Below are 25,921 nucleotides of genomic sequence, written 5' to 3' on the forward strand. Positions count from 1 at the left end.
GTGATACTTAATGGAAGGGGAAAAAATGGTACACATGGGTAGTGAAGAAGAGAAGGAAGATTATACACTTTGGGGGGCCCTGCCTGCTTGCTTGCCTCGGGGTGGGGGGGCCCTGCCTGTCACTAGGCCACTAGGCCTGTCTGCCTGCGCTGTCTCTGCCTACTACTAGACCACCAGAAGGGGGACAGGGTACAGAGCCTGGCAAGGAGGGGGGACAGGGTGCAGAGCCTGGCAAGGAGAATTTTGGATCAGAATAGTTTTTTTCTTGTTTTCCTCCTCTAAAACTAGGGTGCATCTTATGGTCAGGTGCGTCTTATGGAGTGAAAAATACAGTACTGGTTACTGTGGATGGGCAGACTAGATGGGGCATTTGGCCTTTATCTGCCATCATGTTTCTATGTTTCTAAATTGAAAGGAAACCCCACTGTACATATTAACCTTAGAATTTTCCTACAAAACAAACCGCAGCCACAAACTATAAAATCAAGTAAAACCCAACAGTAATGATCCTGACCTTCAAAATATATTGAGCTCAATTGCTTGTTCAAGCAATTAGCCAGTCTCCTGAGCATACTATCTGCTGTGGGGTTATACAGATCTGTATGCAAGACTTTAAAAAATACCAGCTAATAAGAGGGCAGGGTGGGTATTCGTCTTCTCAATTATAGTTTATAAGGTTGTGGAAAATGTATCAACCAGCTAGAAAGCTGCAATCTGAAGGAAGAATGGTGCTGAGCAATGAAAAGGACATCAGAGTTCACTGTGTGAGATTGAGGGTGTCCATGTTCTCCACAGTAGGAGTTAAACTTTGGAACTCTCTACCTGGAATCTTAAGATTATGTCCGGGTCATTTGACTTTTAAGAAAATGTTAAACCCTCAACTGTTCATGGATGCCTTCATGTAACACATGATGAGAGGACATTGGGATTGATATGATATTAGTGAGATTCTAAGATTGAGAGATGTAAAGGAAGGCAGAAATTTTAAATTTGACATTGTTACTTTATTACATCGCCTTATTGAGGAATCCAAACATTACTGTCCTGTAATATCTGAGCTATATGTCGTGTGTTTTAACATTATGTACATTTCTAATGTAAAACGTTTAGACCTAAGCGGTCTATAAATTTTTTAAATAAATAATCACAGAAGTTATTAGCGTTCAGGCAATCCACGCCTAATTTATGTATGAGGCTTTTCACCAAGATTCGGTTGGTATAAATTTTTACACCCGAAGATGGGTGCATATCCCAGTGCTAAGCACTAGGCTATAAATAGTGCCCAACTCAGAGTTCCGTATATAGAATAGAAATTGATGCTCATTTTTTTTGGTTCCCAAATTTTGGTGTTATTTCCTATACCTAATGCCTTCTTGAAAGCAGGTGTTAAGGTACACATATACATTATATGCTACCAAGAATCTTGTATATATGTAAAATCGATTTAATACCATGCATATAAACCACAATTTATAAACCAGCAGCAAAGGGATTAACAATAAAATGAAAATGTGCATCAAAAATATTAGCAAGTTATAACTAGGATATGGTATGACTAACAGAGGACAAAGCAGAGAGCATCTGTCTAGGAACAAGAAAAGAGGGCAGGATGCCAGACTTTGTTGAGAAGCAACCTCCTACTGCCTAGGTCACCTAGTACGCCCAAGACTGAATTCATAGGCGTGTAGTTTTAAACCCATCTTATCTTTTGTAAGATATCATACGCTGCATAGGAGTGGGCAATGATTTCCACAGAGAAGGTGCTTAGAAGAAAAATGCTGAGCATTTGGTGAGTTGAGACAATCATAAGTTGTAGCTGTAGAGAATGACACAAGAACAAATTTTCCCCCGTCCCTGCGGTAACTCATTTTCCCGGTCCCGCAAGTTATTTTCTTGTCCCTGCCCCATTCCCTCAAGTTCTGTCCTCATCTACACAAGCCTCAAACACTTTAAAATCATAAGTAGCAACATTCTAGAGCTCAGACTGTGATGTCATAATGCCTCATTCCACCAATGCCTAAGCTCTGTCCTCATCTGCACAAGCCTCAGACATTTTAAAATCATAAATGTTCGAGACTTGTGCGGTTAAGGCACAGCTTACAGGAATGGGACAGGGACAGTGACAAAACTCGTGGGGACGGGATGGGAAAATTGAGTTCCTGCGGTGTCGAGGACAAATGTAGCGGGGGTTGGGGTGGGGGGGAGGAGGTTCTCATGCCGAGAATAACATTTATCTGAAAGTCAAAAATAGAGTAGATAGAAAGAGAGAAATTAAGCAATATAGAATGCCCTGTGGCTTGGAAGTAGAATCTTAAACCTAATCCTGTATGAAACCCACAGGCAATATTACTCAGCTAGTACTGCTGTTGCATGATCCACATTTTTTGGGCATGAATGTTTTACTGCTGTGTTCTATATGCTTTGAAGTTTCTTTATCTTTTACCTCCACCCAAGTTCCACCCCCTAGCTTGAATATACTACAAGTAAATTCCAGCTTGTAATTTGTACTTTTAGACATGACCTAATTTTATAAGCTATTTATGTGCATTAACCAGCACTTTATACATAAAAAATGGTTTATAAAATTATTCTCTAAGGGGGGTAATTCTATAAAATAGACACTGACATTTGTGGGCTAGTTAGGCAAGTAGGGTCTCATATTCAGCTGGCAGTGATAAGTATTTTGCTCACTGTCACTGGAGTTATTCCCAGATAGTGAAATCCGAGACCTCTTTGAATAACCGGCTATTTAAGAGCCATCTAACACATAGCTGCTTAAGTCGATACTATTCAGCATAGATGTGAACTTTAGTGGCCCCGCTCCCAGGCCCGCCCAGTTCCACTCAGCACTGCCCCATTTCCGCCAACGTCATGCCCCATTCTGCCCCAGACCCACCCCCTCAACCTCTTCCCGGGCTCAGAGCTGCTTCGGAAGGGCATCTGTGCATGTGCAGTAGAGAATGACACGGAGACAAAATTCATCACCGTTCCCGTCCCCGCGGATAACCGCGGGAAATAATCCCATGTCATTTTCTAGTGTCTGTTTCAACCTCAGTCCTTCTACACCAGCATTCTTCAAAGCAAAGCTTGTCAGTGGTTGTGGCCATTCATACTCTGATTCTTATGTGAGCCAAGGATAATGAAGCCATTGTGACATCACTGATGTGATTGGCTCTTAGGCACTGGTGGAATGAGGCATTATGACATCACAATATCTGCTCTGGATACCAGAGACTGTCATTCTTTAGTGTCTGTTTCAACCTCAGTCCTTCTACACTAGCATTCTTCAAAGCACAGCTTGCGGGTCAGTGGTTGTGGCCATTCATACTCTGATTCTTCCCTCTTTCCTTAAAGAATGACATGAAGATGGTTTCCCGCGGTTATCCGCAGGGACGGGAACGGTGATGAATTTTGTTACCGTGTCATTCTCTAATGTGCAGGTGTGACGTGATGACGTCACACCCGCGTGTTAGTGACGTCACCATGTTGCATCTGCAGATGCCCTTCTGACGTTGTCCCGAGCTGGAAGCTTTTCAAAACCCAAAGTGCCAGATTTAGAAGAGCTGTCCAGACGCCTGAACAGTCATCTAAAAAGAGAAGGAGGAGTGTGTGGCGCAGCGGTTGGAACTACAGCCTCAGTACCCTGGGGTTGTGGGTTCAAACCCAGCGCTGCTCCCTGTGACCCTGGGCAAGTCACTCAGTCCTCCATAGCCCCAGGTACGTTAGATAGATTGTGAGTCCACCGGGACAGATAGGGAAAATGCTTGAGTACCTGATTGTAAAAACCGCTTAGATAACCTTGATAGGCGGTATATAAAAAACCTAATAAACTTGAAACTGGGTAAATCAGAACATCTGGTAACCCTAATAAAGATAGGACAGACTTTTTTTAAAATTAAATTTAATGCATTTACAATATCATAAAGATATCAAGGAAAAAAAGGTTTCGGACAAGTTTCAATACAACAAATAATACAAAAAACAATCCTTTACAAGCCCACTAAAAGGAGAACATATTGCTTATGTCAACTAAGTTTTAAAGAAAAACAAGGAAATGGGTTGAGTTCCAATGAACCCAAATCATCCCCAACTAAATTTGGACATTTTGGACATTCCTACCCTAATTCCTCATCAATAAATGAAAAAGAGAAAGAAAAGAAAAGAAATCTCACTTCTGTTCACGAGCTACCAAGAATTGTTGCAATTGAATGGGATCCCAAAAGATGATAGGACAGACTTTTATGCAATCTTATTTATATGCTAAGTCTGGCTGCTTAAGGACTGAATATCAGCCCTTAAGCAGACAGTGCTTACTCCGCCACTGAAATGTCCTCAACATAGTTGGCTTTGAGTTAGGCACTAAGGGCCTGATTCTCTAAAAGTGCGTCCCGATTTTAGGCAGCTGTAGGCGTCCTACAGCTGTCTAATCAGCCAATCGGGATGCACGTTTTTTTAAAAAAAATGCTCCCCAGGCAGGCCTGAAGGCGCTTCCGGGAGCCTAGGGAGACCCGCAAGATGCCTAAGCTCGTCTAAGGGCCTTAGGCGGGCCTTAGGCTGAACCTAGGCGGCCCTACGCGTCTCCCTAGTAGATGAGAAGCTTAAAAATGTAGGCCAGCAAAATGCTGGTCTACATTGTAAGTAGACGCGGCCACTATACTTATCGCGGCAAGGGATCTCTCTGCCGCTATAAGTATAGTGGGCCGTGGCCCCCTGACCGATCGCTGGCAGAAGGGTGCCCAAACCTCCTGCCCGAAGACGCACCCCCCTCCCCGACACTACCGACCGCTCCCCCCCACCCCCGAAATTACCGATCGCTGGCAGGAGGGTGCCCAATCCCTCCTGCCCGAAGACGCACCCTCCCGACACTACTGACCGCCCCCCCCGACATTACCGATCCCCCCCCGACAATATCGGTCGCTGGCAGGAGGGTGCCCAATCCCTCCTGCCCGAAGACGCACCCCCCCGGCGCTAACAACCCCCACTTCACCAAACCTGTTCTTACAGATGGGTCTTGCACGTCGAGCAAGCAGGCACGCCTCGTCGAAATGAGGCGGGCCCGCCCCTTCCCGGCCCATCCCGCCGAAGCCTAAGGCCTGATTGGCCCAGGCTCTAGAAGCCTGGACCAATCAGGCCTTAGGCATAGCGGGTCCGCCCATCCCTACTAAGTCTAAGGTCTGATTGGCCAATCAGGTCTTAGATTAAGGGGGGATGGGCGGACCCGCTATGCCTAAGGCCTGACTGGTCCAGGCTTCTAGAGCCTGGGCCAATCAGGCCTTAGGCTTCGGCGGGATGGGCCGGGAAGGGGCGGGCCCGCCTCATTTCGACGAGGCGTGCCTGCTTGCTCGATGTGCAAGACCCATCTGTAAGAACAGGTTTGGTGGAGTGGGGGTTGTTAGCGCCGGGGGGGGGTGTCTTCGGGTAGGAGGGATTGGGCACCCTCCTGCCAGCGACCAATATTGTCGGGGGGGATCAGTAATGTCGGGGGGGGGCGGTCGGTAGTGTCGGGAGGGTGCGTCTTTGGGCAGGAGGGATTGGGCACCCTCCTGCCAGCGATCGGTAATGTCGGGGGTGGGGGGACGGTCGGTAGTGTCGGGGGGGAGGTCGGTAGTGTCAGGGAGGGGGGTGCGTCTTCGGGCAGGAGGTTTGGGCACCCTCCTGCCAGCGATCGGTCAGGGGGCCACAGCCCGCTATACTTATAGCGGCAGAGAGATCCCTTGCCGCGATAAGTGTAGCGGCCGTGTCTAGTTTAGGCCGATTCTGAATAGGACGCCTCTCCCGGGCGTTCTATACAGAATCAGGGCCTAGGTGTCTTGCGGGCCTCGCCTTCAATATAGGCGGCCTGCCTGGGGAGCATTTTTAAAAAAAAAAAAACGTGCATCCCGATTGGCTGATTAGACAGCTGTAGGACGTCTACAGCTGCCTAAAATCGGGACGCACTTTTAGAGAATCAGGCCCTAACTGTGAATTTCAGTAGCACCTAGCCAGTTAAGTGCTGATGAAAATTAGTGGCTAGCCCCAACCAAACCATTTAACCAGTCCCTGGCCGGCTATATTGCTTTGAATGTCATCCAGGTAAATGTTTAGCATAGCATATCTGTGTGTACACATGCACAATCATGTGTGTTTATGCGGTGTATACATTTTTAAATAAATGTTGCTATGCCACCTAAGCGCTGTTCTGTAACTAAGTGCATATTTTCAATAGCACGCATTTTGTGCACATACAGGTGGGTGACATCTGGGTGTAGTGTGAACAGGATGCAAAATTATGCGCACAACTTACTGCTATAAGTTCCATGCATGGATGAATCTCTTCATAAAGGCGGTTAATAAATCCCAACAAATAAATGACATCAGAATTTTGGTGTGAGCATTTATACCAGTGCTATGACTGGCTTAAGAGCTCTTGCCTAGGGTTACTATATTTGTGAAGACAAAAAAAGAGGACACATGACCCCACTCACACTCCACCCACAGCCCCACCCACACTCCTCCCAATGCCTCCCCCCAGCTTTCACCCATCTCCTTGGTCCCCCTTCCCATCCTCTTAGTGCTTCTTTTTCTCTCCCACCCTCCAACTCTCCTTCTGCTCTCCTGTGAGTGCTTCTTTCCTTCTCTCTCTCTCTCCTTCCAACCTCCTCTCCCCTCCCATCCAGCATTATCCTACTCCATGCTTTTTTTTCTCCAGCACGTTCTCCTTTCCATAATGCTTCTCCAGCCCTCCCTTGCTTCATGCTGTTTCTCCAGCCCCCTCCAATCCATCCTTCAACCTATGATGCTGCTTCCCCTCATGACCTCTCTTTCTAGCTACTGACTCCCCGATCTACCTCCTCCCAGGCTGCTGTTATTCAGTCTTTAGGCAGCCAGAAACAGCAACAAAGTGAGCCTGCTGCTGCCGCCCTGCCTCGGGAGCTGCTTATCTGCAGAGAAGTGGCTTCTGGGGCAGGCTGGCAGCAGCAGGCTCACCTCATTGCTGCTGCTGCTGGCTGCCTGAAGTCTGAATTACTGCAGCCAGGAAGAAGGAAGGTGGGGGAGTTAGAAGAGCCGGGTAAATCTGGACAGATTCCTCCATTAAAAAAAAAAATCCATTTGGACAACTGGACAGTCCTCTAAAAAGAGGGTGTTTTCTCTGACTTGTGGTAACCCTACTCATGCCTAAGTGCACATGGGTATATACTCTGTTAAGTTAGTATTCTATAAAGGAATGTAGGCACCTCTGAGAGCTAATATATAGGCACACCGGTATAGATTTGCCCTATACTTATACAAGTATATTTAAAGTAGATACTCTATAGAGCATTTTAACCACATAAACTGGCTGCTCTAAAATTGTTCACATCAATGCAGACGAAACTTGCGCACAGTTCTATAACAACTGTAGAGGAGGAGTTCTTGGTGACAGGGTTGGGTAAAGATTCCGACGACACATGCATTTTTGTATTTTCAACAATGTGCCTTACTGTTTTAGTTGGAACAACTACCAAAAGAAAAAGCATAGCGCAAGAATCTGGGTTTGTTTTCCTTAGTAACAAAAGAAAAGCATGTGGGCCTACATAGGGTTACCAGATGTCTGGATTTACCTGGACGGTTTTTCAAAACCCGGCACTTAGTCCGGGTTTTGAAAAGCTTCCATGCACAGATGCCCTCCTGACGTCTCTCCGAACAATTGAACAGGTTGAGGGCGTAGGGCTGGGGCAGAACAAGGCGTGACTCGGGCCGGGCCAGGCAGAACTGGGTGGGCGGCCTGGCGGCATGGCCAGGGGTCTGGATTTTACTTCTGTAAAATCTAGTAATCCTAGGTCTCCAGATTGTTCTTCATAACCATTCTTGAGGTGCATTTTTCTTTTGCTCCACAGATTTTGCTGCTCCTCTGCTTGGTATATTTTCCTGAGGTAATTTTCAAAGTGAAATCACATTTACCTTCACTTGCAGGTGAAAGGGGATAGACTCAGAAGTAACCTCAGAAAATACTTTTTCATGGAAAGGGTGGTGAAATGGCCTCCCGGCGGAAGTGGTGGAGAGTAAAAATATATCTGAATTCAAGAAAGCCTGTGACATGTACATTTGGAGGGCCAACACTGAGACTGCGGGAGCACAACTCACGGTTGGTGCTGACCACCGCTATTCAATGTTGGGCTATTTCCACTGGCCGGCATTGACTATCTAGTCTATTTTTGGCCAGCTAACTTATTTTGAAGTACTAGCAGGCTAGGTTGTAGCAGTCATGGATGGGCCTGCTTTTTCTGAGGCCTGATTTGGGCACTAAACTTGGCTGGTCAGTGCTTGAAATTGTCCAAGCTTAAGCTGCTTAACTCATTCAGCACAGATAACTGGCTATCTCCTGCTGAATATTAGCTGTCTAACCAGCTAAGAGCCATTCCTGACCAGTTAAGTAATGCTGAATATTGGGTGGAGGAATTCTAAGGGAGAGGAAGAGATAGTAGATGGTCTAGATAGGTAAACTAAATAGGTCATATGGTCTTTATTTGCCTTAATATTTCTCTGTTTGTATTTTGATAACTCGTACAAAGAGCATGAGTTGAGGGCACTCACATTGCAGCAGCGCTGTGAAATTGCTCTCTCCATATATTGACACCAATCTCCACTGCATTCCATACCTGTTAAAAACGCTTCCAGCACCTGTACGTTGGAAGGAATGAGCCCAAATACTCCATTTGGACCAAACAGAACAAAGAGGACACGTTCACTATTCCATATGTGCTCTTCTGGGCCCAACACCCTCAAAACTTCCTGAAAAGAGAACAAAAGAATAACCCCTTTCTATTTGAAACCAAAGGCTGTGCTGTGTCATGCAACAGGTGTAGCCCCATCCCGGATGTCTTTTGCTCATCTATGCTAGTATCTCGCAAACTTTACGAGCCGCGGCACACTAAACTGGCGGCTTCAGCTCGAGGGCACCCGGAAGTGCGTGGATGTCGCCGCGATGACATCAAGCACATGCGTGACATCATCACGTCGACATCCGCTCTGCATATGTGTGGAGGCTCTCCAGGCGGGGGCCTGAGCCATCAGTGGGGGGGTGCTGAAACAGAAGAGGCGCGGAGAGGAGAGACACCAGGGAGGGGGAGGGGGAGAGGCACTGGTGGTGGCTGACTGCCTACAGGATGTACCTCTCGCTGAGAGAAGCACATCATGTAAGTAGTCAACTGGCGCTGACGCATCTCGCAGCACACCTGGAATATCGTGCAGAACACTAGTGTGCCGTAGTACACTGTTTGCAATATACTGATCTATTCCATTCCATTTTTCTTCACTACACAAATCTTTTCAGTGTTCCAACAATGCTATTAATTCATCTTCCATCATGATCCTTTTTACCCTACCATACAGTTTCTAATATCTCGCAAAATTTCAGCAAGGATTCATTGCAGTTTATAATAAGATCCATCTTTACATTTATAATGAGATTTAAAGAACATCAATAGGCTCAAATCAAGAGAATAAGGGGCTGCTAATTGTGTCATAGTGCCAGCTTCACTTTTCTTGTACTCTTGACATTTGTGTACTATTTTCTGTGTGGTTTACACTAGGGTTACCAGACCTCCCAGTTCCGCCTGGCTCCGCCTCGCCTGAGTCATGCCCTCTTATGCCCCAGCCCCACCTCCTCAACCTGTTCACTGGTTGGGAGCAGCATCGGGAGGGCATCTGTGCATGCGCAGGTGTGACACGATGACATCACATGCATGCGCATGATGTCACCGCATTCACTCCGCGTATGTGCAGATGCTCTCTTAACATCACTCCTAGCTGGAAGCTTTTCAAAACCCAGACTAACTGCCAGGTTTTGAAAAGCTGTCTGGATGCCTGGACATGTCCTCTAAAAAGACAACATGTCCAGGTAGATTCGGATGTCTGGTAACCCTAGTTTACACAATCAAAATGGTTTGCATTTTTTAGACAGGTACACTTCTCCCTCATCATTCGCGTGGGATACGGGCAGAGCAGGACCGCGAATGCCGAAAATCTGCAATTATTCAGCTCTGACCCACTCCCCACCTCCCTGCCGCCTTCCCGGCCTTACCTGGTGGTCTAGAGGGCTTTCGGGGCAGGAGCAATCTTCCTACGCTCCTGCCTCGTGCAGATCGCCATCAGGAAATGGCTGTAGGGAGTTCCCGACATAGTCTCGAGAGACTAAGGGAACTCCCAGCAGCCATTTCCTCATGGCAATCTGCACGGGGCAGGAGTGTAGGAAGATCGCTCCTGCCCCAAAAGCCCTCTAGACCACCAGGTAAGGCCGGGAAGGCGGCAGGGAGGAAAAAAAGATGGATTTTTTTAACATTAAGACTGTTTTTTTTATTTCCCCCTCTCCAGAAAAAATCACGATTATATGAAACCGCGAGTGCAGGAACCGCGAATGGGAGGGGAAAGTGTACAGTCAAACCTCGGTTTGCGAGTGTTTTGCAAGACAAGCAAAACATTCTTGTAAAACTTGTCTCACAAACCGAGTGTTGACTTGATTTGCGAGCATCCCTCCCTGATAACCGGCATCGCTCCCCCCGCTTGCAAAGGCCTCCCCCTGCTCGAACCAGCCCCACCCCCCGAACCGGCCCCCCCCCCGCCCGAACAACTTAAACTTACCCCCCGTCTGGCACCGGCATGCAGCCCACAGGATGTGCCGGTGCCAAACGAGAGGGAGAATTAGAAGTCCTTGAGCATGCGCAGATGCATGCTCAAGGCCGGCAGAAACAGGAATATCTTCTAGCGGCACCGGCACTCCTGTGGGCTGCGTGCCTGTGCCAGACGGGGGGGTAAGTTTAAGTTGTTCGGGCGGGGGTGCCGGTTTGCGCGGAGGCGGGTCTTTGCGATTGGGGGGGGAGCAGTGCCGCTGGCCTCGGGGAGGGGAACGTATCAAAGCGAGTTTCCATTATTTCCTATGGGGAAACTTGCTTTGATATACGAGTATTTTGGTTTACGAGCATGCTTCTGGAAAGAATTATGCTCGTAAACCAAGGTTCTACTGTACTTGGTTCTACTGTACTTAGTTTGTACCTGGGGAAATGAAGTGTTAAGTGACTTGCCCAGAGTCACAAGGAGCTGCAGTGCTTTCCTGTTTTCGATCATATATCCAGACTTGACCCTATGCAGTGGGTCCCCTCTGTTGACTCATTGCCTTTTAAATATTATGCCGGCCTCTGTGTTGACTTTGACTAAGTCCTTATACTCAGTGGCGTACCAAGGGGGGGGGGGGCGGTCCGCCCCGGGTGCCAAGCCCTGAGGGGGTGCTCACGGTCCGGTCCGGTTCCCCCCCCCTGCGCCGGGTGTCGCGTCTGGAAAAAGCCTGCAGCAAGATCGCGATGCCAGCGATCTTTGCCTGCTTCGGCTGTTTCCTCCGCCATGGTTCTACCCCTCCTCTGACGTCAGAGGAGGGGCGGGACCGCGGCGGAGGAAACAGCCGAAGCAAGCAAAGATCGCTGGCATCGCGCGATCTTGCTGCAGGCTGTTTCCCTAGGGAAATGAAGAGCGGAGGCCGGGGGAATGAGCAGTGCTTCGTGGTGGTGGTGGTGGGGCTGAGCGGTCCTTCGAGGTAGTGGGGGGGGGGAATAGCAAGCCTTCAGAGTAGGGCGGGCAGGCAGACCTTGTGGAGGGGGGGGGAGACAGGCCTTCAGGGGGACAGGCCTTCAAGGGGGACAGGCAGGCCTTCAGGGGGGATGACAGGCCGTCGGAGGGGGGGTGCAGGCCTTCAAGGGGGGGACAGGCCTTCAAGGGAGGGCACAGGCCTTCAAGGAGGGGACAGGCAGGCAGGCCTTCAAGGGGGGACAGGCCTTCGAGGGGGGTGTAGGTCTTCGGGGGAGGTTGCAGGCCTTCAGGGGGGTGCAGGCCTTCGGGGGAGTGCAGGCCTTCAAGGGGGGCAGGCCTTTGGGGGGTGCAGGCCTTTGAGGGGGGTGTAGGCCTTTGGGGGGGTGCAGGCCTTCAAGGGGGAAAGGCCTTCAGGGGGCAGGCCTTCAAGGGGAACAGGCAGGCCTTCAAGGGGGGCAGGCCTTCGAGGGGTGTAGGCCTTTGGGGGGGTGCAGGCCTTCGGGGGGGTGCAGGCCTTCAAGGGGGGCAGGCCTTTGGGGGGTGCAGGCCTTTGAGGGGGGTGTAGGCCTTTGGGGGGGTGCAGGCCTTCAAGGGGGAAAGGCCTTCAGGGGGCAGGCCTTCAAGGGGAACAGGCAGGCCTTCAAGGGGGGCAGGCCTTCGAGGGGGGTGTAGGCCTTTGGGGGGGTGCAGGCCTTCGGGGGGGTGCAGGCCTTCAAGAGGGGAAAGGCCTTCAGGGGGGGCAGGCCTTCAAGGGGAACAGGCAGGCAGGCCTTCAAGGGGGGGGGACAGGCCTTCGGGGGGTGCAGGCCTACAGGGGGGGGGTGCAGGCCTTTAAGGGGGGGGGAGGCCTTCAAGGGGAGCAGGCAGGCAGGCCGGTCTTCAAGGGGGGGACAGGCCTTCAGGGGTGGGATGCAGACCTTTAAGGGGGGGACAGGCCTTCAGGGGAGTGGGGGCCCTGGTGTAGAAGTACACGGAGGGAAGGGGGAGGGGTTCAAAGAGACGTGCATATGCCAGACTTTGGGTGGGAAGAAATAATGGGTCTGAAAATAGAGGAGAAAGAGAGAGAGGTGATGGACATGGGTTTTAGGGAGGGAAGGAACAGAAAGGGAGAGAAGTTGGACACAAGGGATGGTGTGGAGGGGGGGATAGAGATACTGATTAGGAGGGTAGTTGGGAAAAGAAAGGGAGAGATGGTGGACCCTGGGGTGGTGGGGAAGGAGGAAGAGCTGCTGGATGAAAGGGTAGTTAAGAAAAGGTGGATCTGTGGAGGGAGACAAAAAAAGGAAAGATGCCAGACATCCAGGGGAGGGAAGGGAAACGGAAGGGGAGGACAGAGATGGCAGATGGATGGTTAGCACGGAGAAAGAAGAAAGAAGGAGACCCTGGCAAGCAAGTTATCAGAAGTCAACCAGAGCCTTGGACCAACAAGATTTGAAAAATAAACAGACAACAAAAAGGTAGAAAAACTAATTTTATTTTCTGTTTTGTGATTACAATATGTCAGATTTGAAATGTGTATCCTGCCAGAGCTGGTGTTAGACCGCAAACGTGAGCTAGGATTTAACAGAGAGAGGAAAAGTCCTTTTTGTTTCTTCATTTTATTTACACCACAGCGCTAATGTGGTTAGGAGAAGCCAAAGGGGGATGAAAAAGCTATAAAATAAACCCACCAGGATGTTTGAAAAAAACACCCAATTGGGCAGGAAAATTGAATCGATAAACCAATTCAATAGGCTGAATCAAATCGAAATTTTTTTTCCTGAATCTGGCAGCACTAGTTTGTGCTACTGTCTTAGACTTTAGGACCTGGGATTGGGGAGAGATGGCATCCTCAGTACTTTATAATGCAAGTGAAATGAGGATTTGGTCAGATTTTTGAAGGGTCTGCACTCTGCAGAAGAAAAATATTGTATAGGCCGGGGACATGAGACAGCAGGAAATGGGAACTTTTCTTCCTTCTATTTTTGAGAATGGCAAGGCTGAGGATGTCAGAGAGTTCAGTTAAAATATGTGCTTTATAAGAAAATATAATAATGTGTTTTATAAAGTTTATAACATTGCTGGCCTACCCGGTGAGGTGTTCCTAGTGGTGGTTTTGGCAGCGTGTCAATGTGTTGAGAGGAAGAGGTGATCTGGGAAATTCTGCTGAGCAAACTCTGGGCCCATTTCCACCCCCCAGTTAGTCCACTCCACTCAACTGGTTTACACACTGAGTGGGTCTTTGGGTGTTGTTCCTGGGTAGTTGTTTTGGGATCTCTTCCAGTGGTTTGTCAGTATCTCCTTCTGGTCCAAGGAAGGAAACTTTGTTAACCTTAGCACTGGCCTACAGAATATGTTTGTAACAGCACTGCTTGTGTGGCATTAGTCTATGTAGTGATTGAAAGAAAAAACCAGACCTTTGCACATTTTTGCACTATATGGTGGGTGTATGAGGAGATTCACATTTCCTGCACAACTAAGTCCGTGTGAAGTTACCTTTTGCTGTATTTGACATCTAGCAAAGTCTCTGTTTGGAAGGAAAGATCTCAGCTTAAAAATGAAGTGGCCAGAAGTTATGGTAAAAGCAGATAGTGTAGCTGGTTTTAAGAAAGGTTTGGACAAATTCCTGGAGGAAAAGTCCATATTCTGTTATTAAGACATGGGGGAAACATCTGCTTGCCCTGGATCGATAGCATGGAATGTTGCTACTCTTTGGGTTTTGACCAGGTACTAGTGACCTGGATTGGCTTCCATGAGAATGGGTTACTGGGCATGATGGACCATTGGTCTGACCCAGTTAGGCTATTCTTATGTTATGTTCTCATCTGTAGGGGCCTTTGTTTTCACTTCTTATTTTAATGTATTTTTTTTCTGAGAACTTATCAGTGTTTTTTATAATGGGAACAAAAATGGAAGAGAATTATTGTGTGTGGAATGGGGGGGGGGTAACTAATTTCTTCGGTTCATAGACAACCCCGCTAAAGACAAAGGCGCGCGCTGACAACTGAGCGCAAGATGGAGGCGCGCGCCAAAGAAAATTACAGTTTTTAGGGGCTACGACGGGGTTTTTTGTTGGGGAGCCCCCCCAGTTTACTTAATAGAGATCGCTCCGGCGTTGTGGGGGGTTTGAGGGGTTGTAACCCTCCACATTTTACTGTAAACTTAACTTTTTCCCTAAAAACAGGGAAAAAGTGAAGTTTTCAGTAAAATGTGGGAGGTTACAAGCCCCACACCCTCCACAACGCGGCGCGATCTCTATTAAGTAAAGTGGGGGGATTCCCCCCCACACCCCTCCCGTCGGAGCCGTAAAAACTGTAAATTTCTGTGGCGCGTGCCTCCGCGCTGCGCTCAATTGTCTACGCGCGCCTTTGTCCCGGCGCACTTTTGACCTGACACCAATTTCTTCAGCTAAATAATTCAATCCACTTCAAACAGACATAGGAGAACTCACGAACCATTCACACACCCTCCAACCAAAAACGTCAAAAGAAAAAAACAGTTCGACAACCTCCTAGCCATTCGAGCTGCAACACTCGACCCCCAACTCTACAACCTATTGACCTCGATCACAAACTACAAAACCTTCAAAAAAGAAATAAAAACCCTTCTATTCAAAAAACACATAAAACCGAACTAACACAATCAGAACTGTCCCAAGCATCACCTGCAACTACTCCATATGTACTTCTGATGTCATGACAATTCAGACATAATTTATGTTATGTTATGGTATGTTTGGAATAATGGTTACATATATGAGGTTAAATAAAAGAAAATTGTCACTGCCTGTTTCTATTATGACCATTTATTCAGTTTCATGGTTATTACAAAAAATATTTTTTTACATGGGGGTGGTGTCAAAAAATGATGGGCCCCGGGTGCCACATACCCTAGGTACGCCACTGCTTATACTTATGCAGATGAGATACAAATTTCATTTCAGAATGATCGTTAGGATTGCCCTTTTAGATATTTGTCTAGCTTCATGTCATACAGACTTCAGGCACATACATAAGCTTTTATTAAAAGTGACTAAGAATGAAGCCATTTACCGGTAGTTTGACCATTTTAATAATATTAGTTTTGTAGCAGTATGGAAATATTATACACTGTATGTACGTGTGCATATAATTCACATAACTGTTTATAAATTGTTCAGTGCATTATCAGTGCTGTGGTTCTCCTGCACCCTTGTCTGTTTGTTTATGCTTGGAGCTCTGTGCACTTGCTTTAGCTAGGGAGTTTCAAAGGGAATTTGATACAATATGAAGACCTGCTGGCTCCAGCAACTGTCGGAGCTCAGGTCAAGGGTTCTGGTAGTTTCTGGAAGCAGATTCTAGTAGAAGGTAAGATAGCTCTAGGATTTTCTAAAGGGGTGGGCTAATGGCTGTAGCTACACCCTAAAGAAGATTTAAGCTCTGCTTTTGGCGTGAAAATTGTCTTTTGGATTCTCTCTTGCCATCTGACCATCTAATCTTTAGGAGAGCCCCTTCATGATGCCTATTACCTGAAACTGAACAACAGAAAAAACTATTGTAGAGATTCAACCCTGTCTATACCACCCAGATTAGACAATATAGGCACTTGCCTCCTGGACAAGGAATCCTAGCCTGGGGCAAGTAACAGAACTGAAACCTGGTGCCGACTTGCTACAGTGGGAAGGTTTGGGGATCCCTTCTGTCACCATCTGGGCAGGGGCTAGGCAACTACCTTGCACCCCACATAACCAAAGGGATTACATTTTTGATCCATGCATTCCACATTCACCTCTATAGCTTCAGAATTGTATTTTGGGCCTCAGACTTCCATAGTTATTCATTCTTCTTTTATGATTCATTCAAAGATAAGATCAATCAAATCTTTGCTCTCTAGTTCAAATGTTAAGCTCCTCTAGGATCTAGTGATTTTAAAGCTTGATTATTGCCATGTATATTAGATTCTTGACCTTTCTGTGGTACAATTAATACTTTCTATAAGGGCTTTCCAGTGGCAACTCTTAAAGGGCCACATTCTAGTTTAGTTTATTCATGCATTATATAGAAAATGCTACTGCTAAAAAGGACTAGGGACTCTTTTATTAGGCTTGAATCATTTTATGTATATGCTTTAATAGTTTAAATTATTTTAATAAATTTACGATCGTTCCAAAGGCTGTGTTTTTTTCTGTTATTTGTGGGGGTTGTATTTTCCTTTCTGTTGTGGATCATATTCAAGTTACACCAACTAACTCCATCTTCCAAAGTCAGCTGTCTTACTTCCTGCTGTCTCCGAGCCTTACCATTTCCATACTGCTCTTCTGTTTCCCCCACTTGAAGTGTAGTTGGAACTCTCTGTTAAACCCAACATTTAGAGAGACCTGAGGAGCCTCCATCAGGCAGAATCGATCGCAGAGTTCTTCAGCTGAAATGTACTGCTTACAGTGGCATCTGCAGAAATGAGAGGCAAGCATACATTCATAAGATATGCAGAGTCCCACTGCTAGGCACCTTCTCTAAGAAAAATGTATTAAGGGTAATTTTCTACAGCAGCAGTGAATGGTAGTGCCAATTTTTATATGAATCCATATATTAGTGCTATTATATATACAGGAAGTCCCTGGGTAAAGAATGAGTTACATTTTGTTAAAGCTGTTCTTAAGTGGGAATTGTAGATTTTAAGATTCTTGTTGCTTACCTCTTCTCCCAGCTGACAAAAGGGCTATTCTATTTTGGTATTCCAAACTGTATATAAATCTCAGCAACTCAGTGCAGCCTTGTTTCAGCGAATGTGCCTCCTCAGGGCTCCAAGACTAGCCATAGATAAGTGTATAGCTGTAGCAATGCTTCATAATAACATTAACGTCTACATCCAACACGCGCATTGAAAGTTAACTTCCCTATCTGCAAGCTATCTTGGTCTTGTAGAGCAGTGTTCTTCAACCTTTTTACACCCGTGGACCGGCAGAAATAAAATAATTATTTTGTGGACCGGCAAACTACTAGGACTAAAATTTAAAAATCCCGTTTACGCCCCATCTCCGCGAGCTCGGTCCCCGCAAACCATCTGATCCCATCTGCACAAGCCGCAATTATGATTTTATATTGAACGTATTTTATTAAAGTATAAAATGAAACAATATTCTGAACAATTGTGATTTTATAAATACAAATATACAGAGCACGGACCAACAAAACCCCTGTCTCCCCTCCCCTTCACATATATCCCCTCTACTATCAAGAAAACTGAACAAGCCAAGTTATTATAGAATGCTACATAGAAATATCATGCTAACAGAATACTGCAGTCCCCAGTTATGTCTCTAGCAGGATATATAATTCAAATCTGATATATTCTAATGACAAAATAGAAATAAAATTATTTTTTTCTACCTTTTGTTGTCTTTGGTTTCTGCTTTCATCTTCTTTTCACTCTTTTGCTTCCAGCATCTGCCCGTTCCATCCAATGTCTGCCCTCTCCCCATTCCATATGTATCTGACTTCTTTCTATGCCCCTCTTCCTTGTCCATCCTCCTCTCTCCTTTTTACATCATTCATTCCAGCTTCACTGCCATCTTCATTTTTATCTCTCCTACACCAGATCTAGCATCTTTATCCCTCTCTCATTTCTCTGCTGACCCCCTTTCCAGCATCAATGTCTCTCTACTTTCTCATTCCTCTCTCTCCCCTTTCTCTCATCTGATCTCTCCATTCCACCCTGACCCCCTTCCCCTCCTGTAATCTCCCTGCCAGCTGTTTCCTTCCTTTTTTCTTTCTCCCTACCCTCCTTCCTTTTTTTCCTTCTCCCTTCCCTCCTCCCTCTATCTAACATTAACTCTTCCCATCCCTTTCCCTCCTCCCTCCCAGCAGCATCTCTCCTTCTTCTCCCTTCCTTCCTCCCTCTATCCAACATTAACTCTCTTCCCATCCCTTTCCCTCCTCCCCTCCCAGCAGCATCTCTCCTTCTTCTCCCTTCCCTCCTCCCTCTATCCAACATTAACTCTCTTCCCATCCCTTTCCCTCCTCCCCTCCCAGCAGCATCTCTCCTTCTTCTCCCTTCCCTCCTCCCTCTATCCAACATTAACTCTCTTCCCATACCTTTCCCTCCTCCCCTCCCAGCAGCATCTCTCCTAACTCCCTTCAAGTCCAGTAACAGCTCTCCCTTTTCCAGACCTTCCCAGCCTCCTACAGTGGCTTCCTCCCCTTCCAGCAGCTCTCGGTACTTGCCTGCAGGAAGTTGCTGGTAAATCACTTCCCTGGCAAATTGGAGAGCTGGTAGGAGGGGAGACAGCCACTGTGAAGGCTCCCCAGGATCTTGTTCGCACACGCTGACCATCTCCCTCCACCTGCACCTGAATCTGCAGCTCTCTCCGGTCTAATCGCAACTTCCCCGCGGCCCTCTTCAGCAACTCGGCAGGGGTGGCGATCAAGACACGCTGCCGACGTTGGGCCCTTCACTCTCTGAGTCCCGCCTATTTTGTTTCAACTTCCTGTTTCCGAACAGGCGAGACTCAGAGAGGGAAGGCCCCGACGTTGGCAGCCTGTCTTGATCGCCTGAGGCTGGGAGGAACATTAGTCGGGAGGAACTGCAGTCGGCAGGAAATTTAACTGCCGACTTGATCTCGCCGGCCCTGCGCGGACCGGCAGAAATTTTCTGCGGACCGACACCGGTCCGCAGACCGGCGGTTGAAGAACTGTGTTGTAGAGTTCAGCCAATGAAGCTGGATCTCAAAAGCTGCTTACTTCCTGGAACTAAAAAGCAGCCAGTGCAGAAAAATACAGAAACAAAGATACAATTTCATGTAATGCTATTACATACTTAAGGGAGAGTAATTGAACATGGTCACTTGGAAAAGATGAACCCCCCCCTCCCCAAACCCCTAGTCACAGTAATATTTACCTGCTGCTTTTGAGGCAGCCTGAAACATTAATAAATTGTATTCTCTTCCAGGGGAAAAAACATGGTCTAATCACTAACATAACTGAGAAATATCCCCCCTAATAAAAGGGAATAAAGGCAAGACATAAATCCAAGTTCCGTCGATAATGGGCTATATAACTTTCAGTTATACATGCTGTACGACTAAGTCTAAGCCTGCCCATGTCCCGCTCAACTCTCACCCTCGACGCTCCTCCCGAAACGCCCCATTTTGCTTTGATTGTTCAGCGGCACTATGTAGGCCTAGGTCATTTAGAAATACGTCCAAAACCCGGTTTTATTATCAGCACTTGGACGTATTTGGGAAATGTTCGTCCAAGTGCCGACTTAGGCCGGTTTTTGGACGTTTTTCTCTTTCAATTATGAGCCCCATAGCATGTGGAATGATAATAAAAATATACTGACATTCCCAGCTCAGGACTGAGTTCTCCACCAAACTGGCCACAGAAAGGGATGCAATCATACTGTTCTGGGACAACACATTTTCGTGTAGAAGCCAAGCGAGCCTCTATGAGTGCACAGCGCTCTTCCACCTGGAACAACAAATAAGAATCAGAAATAAGTCCCCAAAAGAGGAGTTCACCTATCCAGTATGTCATCTCTGCAAAAATCATCAACAGCACCATTGTCTAAAGAGTACATAACATCTTCTAACCTCAGCCGAAAATCTCAGCCTCTGGGATACTCTTCATATCACCCAACGTGAAATTTAAAAGTCATTAACCCCGCCTTTTACAAAACTGTAGTGCGGTTTATAGCGCCGGCTGCAGCGGTACCATTCCTCTGATGCTCAAAAGGAAGACATGTCCGAGGAAATCCAGACCTCTGGTAACCCTATTTATTGGTTATATTGGTATAATAAACATACTGAGCCTAAAATATGCCTCTGCCATTAATTTCAGGTAGGTTACCAGATGTCTGGGAAAACCCGGACATGTACTCTTTTTAGAAGACTGAACATGCGCGGATGACATCACATGTGTTCACACATGCTTGGAGACCCTCAAACGTGGGACGGAGATCAGAGATTAAAAGCAGAGGCTTGGTGGGGCGTGGCTAGGATAGAACAAGGCGGGGCTAGGAACAGAATGGGGCGTGGCCACACATCCGGCATTTTTGGACGCAAGATCTGGTAACCCTAATTTCAGGTATCATCAAATGCTCGTTCTCCTATGATTACTGCCCTACCTGAGGGTGGCAGTCCAGATCACTGTTGCCATCAGAATACTCTTTCCCTCTCTCGTCATAGTACACAAAGCCAGCCAGGCAGATACAGGAGCCATCCGACTCTTGGAAGGCCCGGTTCTGCCCTCGACAATGACAGCTAGTTGCACCTTAAAGAAAATAGAGCCTTTAATTATGAGATGATGGCATACAAACCCTCATTCCTGGATCAACAGTAGAATTTATTGTGTATCTAGCCCCCGTGCTTTACAGTGACTACTAGAAATAACTGTCAGGTTGGTATTCAAAACTTATTATATGTGGGCTGTATATTGGAGAAGTGAATGTGTGCTAAAATCTATCCAGATAGTGATGATATTGAAGTATTATCTGGCTAGTTAATTATTTAGAGGGCAATATTCAGTGAGACTTATCTGGGTAGGAATGGCTCCTACCCATCCATGCCCACTTGTTAGGGTTAACAGACGTCTGGAATTACCCGGATATGTTCTCTTTTTAGAAGACATGTCTGGGCATCCGGATGGCTTCTCAAAACCCAGCACTTTGCCCGGATTTTGAAAGGCTTCTATCTCGGGACCGAGTTGGAAGGACATATCCGGATGCAACGTGGTGACATCACGTGCATGCGCACATGCATGTGACATCAGCGCGTTGCATCCACGCATGCGCAGATGCCCTCCTGATGCGGTCCCGAGGATGAGAATAGGTTGAGGGGGACATGGCTGGGGGGGGCAAGGCTGGGGCGGATGGGATGTGACTTGGGCGTAATGCAGTAGGGCTGAGTGGAACAAGGTGGGCCTGGGGGTGGGCCTATGTGTCCCTACCACCTGTAGCTACACCACTGTTCCCACATGCCATCCCTTCTCCCCAGAAAAGTTGAAGCACTTGGCGCAGCTGAACTTTAAAAATGGATTTCTTTTTCTGAGGATGGGGCCAACTGTGACCCGACATCAATCTAATCTTATCTTTACTTTGATTTGAATTTCAGTTTTAATTTTGCATCTTTCCAAGCTCAAAGTGAGCTACAATTCTGGTTTTTAAACTATTCCCCTGCCCAAAGGGACTTATAAACTAAGTTGCACCTAAGGTGGAGGGAAAGGTCCCAGGTCACGAGGAGGATCAGCAGGAGAAATGGGATTTGAACTAGAGAATGACACGGTGACAAAATTCATCACCGTTCCTGTCCCCGCGGATAACCACGGGAAATAATCCCATGTCATTTTGTAGTGTCTATTTCAACCTCAGTCCTTATACACCAGCATTCTCAAAGCAAAGCTTGTGGGTCAGTGGTTGTGGCCATTCATACTCTGATTCTTATGTGAGCCAAGGATAATGAAGCCATTGTGACATCACTGATGTGATTGGCTCTTAGGCACTGGTGGAATGAGGCATTATGACATCACAATATCTGCTCTGGATACCAGAGACTGTCATTCTGTAGTGTCTGTTTCAACCTCAGTCCTTCTACACCAGCATTCTTCAAAGCAAAGCTTGCGGGTCAGTGGTTGTGGCCATTCATACTCTGATTATTCCCTCTCTCCTTAAAGAATGATATGAAGATGGTTTCCTGCGGTTATCCGCGGGGACGGGAACGGTGATGAATTTTGTCACCGTGTCATTCTCTAATTTAAACCCTGATTTCTTTGGTTTGCAATTTGCTGTTCTAACTACCTTCTGCTCTCATAGGGCCACCCAAAGTGGCCAACAATTCTTTCTCATTTTTATCTAGGACATGACAATGGCCATATACAAATGGCCAGAATTTAGCATACAAGGAAACAATCCCCCTGTTCTTACAGTCAGAGTGGATACTAGCAATGGATGCCACTATTTCTAACGTAAAATGGCACCGTGTAAGGATGAAACCTGCATACACTGAGAAATGATAGAAAAAGTGACTTATGCAGAGGGGCAACCCTGGACACATGCCCCTGCCCCGTTCCGCATCCAGCCCCACCATGATCCACCCCAGCCCTGCCCAGTTCCGCATCCAGCCCCACCCAGTCCCACCTCCAGCCCTGCCCCCCCATAACGCCTCCTCTCTTCTTCTGGATGAGCTCCAGCCCCATCTGAAAGGCCTGGAGCATGTGTGGATGTGTGTGATATCATCCGCGCATGCTCAGAGGCCCTCCGTATGCGGCCAGAGCTCGTCGGGGCTTTCCAAAACCCGGACAAATGCCGGGTTTTGGAAAGTCTGTCTGGAAGCCTGCACAGTCCTCTAAAAAGAGGACATGTCTGGGTTTTCCCAGACGTCTGGTAACCCTAACCATGGGACTGTAACAATTTGTATGAACATATATGAGGAGGATAGACTGAAACTAGCAGGATGCAGTGGAATACGTTATTTAATTGAAAATGCAGGATTAACATAACACAGTATCCAAATGTGGATCTCTCTCATCCATAATACATGCCAGGCTATTTTAAAATTCTTTTTATGTTTGTAAGGCATTAAGCTATAAAGGTTCTTATCTAAATGTAATCAGACCCAAGCTCTCCTGCCAAATAAACATTAAGGACAAAAAATTTCCGGTGTCTGCTGTTATCACCAATGCATAAAGGGCTAGATTCACTAAAGCCTCATTACCTGTCTGATCCTGTTCCGATCCGTTTCCGAGTCTTGCTGGGTGACCCATTCACTAAAGGCTCCTTATGCAAAAGACCTAATCGTAAACACGCCCACAAGCAATCCTACGGATTGCTGAAGACCGATCGCGACGCATGCGCATACCATCATTGAGGGCTGTAAATGCGATCCGCGCATGCGCCGCTCTCCTGCACCAGCGAGGTCAAAACAAAGGAGGAAGGGTTGGGGAAGTAATGGCAGGCAAGCAAGGCAAAGGCGGACTCACTGCAGCCTCTATAAAGAAGCCGAGGGGGGGGCACTGCCAGACTACGGAACTGAACACGAAACCCGCCCCGACTCTCCTGCTCTTTGCTGCAGTGCGAGCTCATGGTTTTAAAGCGGGGCTGCACTGTGGGGAAGGACAGCAGAGAGTAGGAGAGTCAGGGCGGCATTTTTCCCCACAGACTCAGCAGGCTTGCTGCTAGAACACAGGAGGCAGGCAGGGCGGCAGAGTAGAGTTTTTTAAGCTCGTCTTTACTCCCCCAAGAACTATTTCTGCTGCTGCTCTTGACTTAGCACCTAATATGTCTTATTTCCTTTTCCTGAACTAATGTCTTTTCAACTTCTATTTTATTTCTGATGCATTCAATCATTTATGACTATTATTTCACTATGGATGCACTTCACATTTGTTAATGACATTGTTATCATGTGCTCCTCGTTGGAGCACGCATATTGTTGGCTTTGTATTTCATCTTTTATAAAATCAATAAAACTCTTTGAACTAAAAAAAAAAAAAATTGCATTGCGGTGGTCTGGCTCCTCCACTTAGCGTATTAGCGTACACATGGCTGCCCCACACTTCACAAAAAGTAGAGTTTCTCATATCCATGGTCAGCTGCAAGCAGGGAGTTTCAGGGCTGGTATTTCAGAGTGAGAGAGAGCAGGAAAGGAGAGAGTGACTGATCCTCACCAGTTGCTTGGTTTCGGATCGGCCAGCCCAGTCGGTGTGCCTGAAAAATATTGATGAATCGCTGCCTTCCTAGATTTGCATGTCATTTCCCTCATTTGCATGTGTGGATCGGATCGGTGCGGACAGGATCGGCCAGAAGGTTAGTGAATTGGGTCAGGGTTGCAAACCGATCAGTACATGATCAGTTTGCTTAGTGAATCTAGCCCAAAGTCTGCAGCAACAACTTATTGGCATCCTGCCAGAACCCAGAGCACCAGACTGTAATTCAGGGTCTGAATAGAGAGCGAGCTAGCCAAAGAATTACATGCACCTGAGATTACTAAAAGTACAAGCATGTACCTCTTTAAGTGTTCACTGGCACGAGCAGCATCTTCTTACACTTGATGCTCATTTTGGCCTTGGTCCCCTTCTGATGACAGGTCCTGGTCGCGGGATCAGGACGTGACGTCATAAGGGAGCTGAAGTCGGCGTGAGCAGTAGGAGGAAGATGCTGCTTGCGCTGGTGAACATTTCAAAAGGTATGTAGGGGTGGGAGGCGCTCAAGCAGCAGGGAGGGGGGGGGGAAGTGTGCAGAGTGGCGATGCCGAGCACCACTGCCCTGAGCGCCAGCCTCCCTCAGTATGCCACTGCATGGCACTTAACTGGATTGTGCCACTGAATATCCTATCTTACCACTGCGGCACTATCTGGTTAGTGCCAGGGTAACTCTGAGGCACAGTCAAAATACAGCTGAGTTACCCAGATAATGCCAATATTCAAAGGTAAGACCTGGATAACTATCAACTTAACTTAGGATGGCATATACAACAGCGTAGCCCACTGAGTTCCACTGCCCTCGGGTAACTCCTGGTAGCTACTCCAGACCCAGATATTCAATGAAGATACTAAGACAAAGGCTGACAATGAATAACTGGGTCTAATTCAACTGGCAGTGGCCACAGTTTATAGAAATGCTAACTGCCATCGGCTGAATCTTCCCTCCACAAGGTTGTCTATGGATAGGTTACCAAATTTTGGCTGGGCAAAAAGAGGACACAGAGCCCCGACCCATTCCACCCTATTCCTTTGATAAGCTTACTCTAGATCTTCAGGGTAAAGGGAACGAACATGCTCACATTTGGTCCTCGATTCTTGTTTAGATTGTCCCGCTTAAGTTATTTTGGCAATTGAATGAAAGAGAAAGGTTTGCCCATCAATTCTGTACCACTTGGTAAAAGGTTATATAAGGGGATAAGAGCTGCATGCTTCACTGAGGGGGAAAATTGGGGAGGGGTGGAGGGGATGAGAGGGGAAGAGAGGTGGGAGGGAACGAAGAGAGGTAGTATTGGAGGATATTATGGATGAATGGGTGGATATGTTGTATTTTATTGTTGCTATCTATGTTATGTATCTGTGGATGTACCCTGCCATTGTTAGTATTTTATTAAAATTAAAATTTCTAATAAAAAGCACAGTACCCCCCATAAAAAAACCCAAAACAAAAACCAAAAACCAACTCTACCTAGTTTGTATGCCTCATCTAGTAAATAACTGCTTGTTTTTGCATAATAATATATTAACTCACCTGTCTGAGAAAAGGAGGAGCTCCCACAGGGAAAGCAAGCTTTCTGACCAAATAAATGGTTGAAGGTACCAGCAGGGCATGAGTAGCATTCTGTAGAATGTTTTGCAAGGCTTCTATTACCATAGGTTCCTGGGGGGCAGGGCACAGGAGCTGAGGCCATAGTGGGGCAATAGTGACCGACAGGACAGGGATGCTGCCGATA

The 25,921-nt window shown here is 46.9% G+C and overlaps 1 protein-coding gene across 3 annotated transcripts in view; it reads right to left on the minus strand.

Annotated features, from left to right (window-relative positions):
• LOC117347077 overlaps positions 1-25,915 on the minus strand; it is a 67,705-nt gene extending 41,790 nt beyond the window's left edge. For all 3 annotated transcript variants that reach the window (XM_033917432.1, XM_033917433.1, XM_033917431.1), the window contains exons 1-5: positions 25,720-25,915; positions 20,620-20,765; positions 19,837-19,964; positions 16,796-16,943; positions 8,619-8,751 (exon numbers count right to left, since the gene is read on the minus strand). In XM_033917432.1, the coding sequence (XP_033773323.1) occupies positions 8,619-8,751; positions 16,796-16,943; positions 19,837-19,964; positions 20,620-20,765; positions 25,720-25,879 (715 nt within the window). In that variant the 5' untranslated portion in view covers positions 25,880-25,915. The remainder of the gene's footprint in view (positions 1-8,618; positions 8,752-16,795; positions 16,944-19,836; positions 19,965-20,619; positions 20,766-25,719) is intronic.
• Positions 25,916-25,921: the final 6 nt, after the last annotated feature.

This window comes from Geotrypetes seraphini, chromosome 13 (assembly GCF_902459505.1).
Source record: "Geotrypetes seraphini chromosome 13, aGeoSer1.1, whole genome shotgun sequence".
In the NCBI taxonomy this organism is placed as follows: Eukaryota; Metazoa; Chordata; class Amphibia; order Gymnophiona; family Dermophiidae; genus Geotrypetes; species Geotrypetes seraphini.